This window comes from Natrix helvetica (genome assembly GCF_964273705.1).
Source record: "Natrix helvetica genome assembly, chromosome: 1".
Taxonomy (NCBI): Eukaryota; Metazoa; Chordata; class Lepidosauria; order Squamata; family Natricidae; genus Natrix; species Natrix helvetica.
Window position 1 is genome coordinate 70,266,957 of NC_138548.1, and position 1,842 is coordinate 70,268,798.

A 1,842-nucleotide genomic window follows, 5' to 3' on the forward strand; every position below is an offset into this window, starting at 1 on the left:
GAATAAACCAACTGAATACAAGCCAATTCTAACCTGACACTTATGTTTGGCATTCAAAATATACACTGTTCCACTACATAAATCAACATGTATGCAATGTAGCCAAATACTCATTTTGAATGATGATAGAAGATAGAACTAGTTATTTCTCATTTGATTTCCAGGAAAATAAATAAAGAAAACTGCTGCTGTCTATCCTTTCTCATGCCTTTTGTCACAATCACAGGATTTTATGGGATGAGCATTTTTGGAATGGGAATGAGAAGGCAGCCATGTTACATGTTCAATCAATCAGAATAGAACTGGAAGGGACCTTGGAGCTCTTCTAGTCCAGCTGCCTGCTCAAGTTGTAGACCCTATACCAATTCAGACAGGTGACTGTCCAGTCCCTTCTTAAAAACCTCCAGTAATGAAGCACCCACAGTGTCTGAAGGCAAGCTGTGGCACTGGTTAATTGTTCTCACTGTTAGGAAGTTTCTTCTCAAGTCCAGGTTGCTTATCTCCTTGATTAGTTTCCATCCATTGTTTCTCATCCTGCCCTCTGATGCTTTGGAGAATAAGTTGACCCCCTCCTCTTTCTGGCAGCCAAAGCAGAACAGGTATTTAGTTGTGAGGTCTTGTGGGAGACAAAGCTTGACTTCTTTCTCTGATAAAAGTAGTTCCCAAAATGGAGTCGCAATTTCTCATGGAGGGAAGCATAAATGAAAGGATTGAAACAGGCTGAACTCATGGCAGCCACATGACATGAAACTTGGATGACATTGACGTATCGCTTGTTTAGGATAGCAAACTCTGCATCCAAATCTCTAATCAAATTAACCACCTGGAGTGGGAGCCAACAAAGACCAAAACACAGCACCGAAATTACCAGGATCTGAAAGGTCTTTTCTTTTTTTGTAGTCCACTTTTCTTGGTTGTGACATACGACTCCTGGGATCTTCCTCTTCTGGAGATGATAAGAAATGGTACAGTAAGAGAACAGCATGGCCGAAAGCGGAAGCATGTAAGAGAGGAGGAGAATCAGGCAAGAGTACAGCTGTCTTTCTGTCTTCCGGTGCAACCAAATTTCTTCACAGATTATCATGTCATGGCCAATGCTGTTGAGGTCTAAGTAATAGGTATGGAAATAGGTCGGTAGAGAAATCACAAGAGACAAAAGCCAAATAGCAGCCACCATATAGATACAGGACTTGCATCTCACCCTTTGGCGAATGGGATACACAATTACAACATATCGATCGACGGCAATGGCTGTAAGTGACAGGACAGACACAAACACGGTTGTCCCTTGCATCAAGGTGACAAAGTAGCATGTGAACGCTCCAAAAAGCCAGCCTCGGCTTTCAAAGGCATACACAGCAGTCAGTGGGACGCAGAAAATGCACATAATCAGGTCAGCCGCTGCCAAGTTCCCAATAAGGAAATTCGTGGTGCTGTGCAGCTTTTTGGTGAAGCTGAGGAGACAGATGAGGATAAGATTCCCTGTGCAGGCAACTGTCACCAAGAGAACGTAGAGAGGAATGAAAAGCGGCTTCAGCTCGAAGAGGAGATCCAGACCAGTGAATAAGAGATCTGAGCTATTAAAACAGGAGTCGTTCAAGAGCTGGGAATGGACCGCCATGTCAGAATCTGCTCAGGAGGATCTTTTACGTTAAAAAAGAAAATGGGAACATTGTTAAAAAAGAAAAGAGAAAGATGGGGATTGTTCATCCTTGTGGAAATGCCTGACTCTACTTCTTCGGCATGTCACCAAGACATGGGGAGATTAGAAGAGTTAGAAGGGCACCTGGGCCTGGGTCCAAAATAATTTCTTGTCCGTTTTGAAGATTTTGCAGCTGTTAA

At 43.0% G+C, this 1,842-nt stretch overlaps 1 protein-coding gene across 1 annotated transcript; it reads right to left on the reverse strand.

Moving 5' to 3' along the window:
* Window positions 1–529: 529 nt before the first annotated feature.
* LOC309386772 (prolactin-releasing peptide receptor-like) lies at window positions 530–1,621 on the reverse strand (the record flags this gene model as incomplete). Its single annotated transcript, XM_081942532.1, has 1 exon — window positions 530–1,621. The coding sequence occupies one exon, from the start codon at window positions 1,619–1,621 to the stop codon at window positions 530–532; it is 1,092 nt and encodes a 363-aa protein (XP_081798658.1).
* Between the last annotated feature and the right edge of the window lie 221 nt (window positions 1,622–1,842).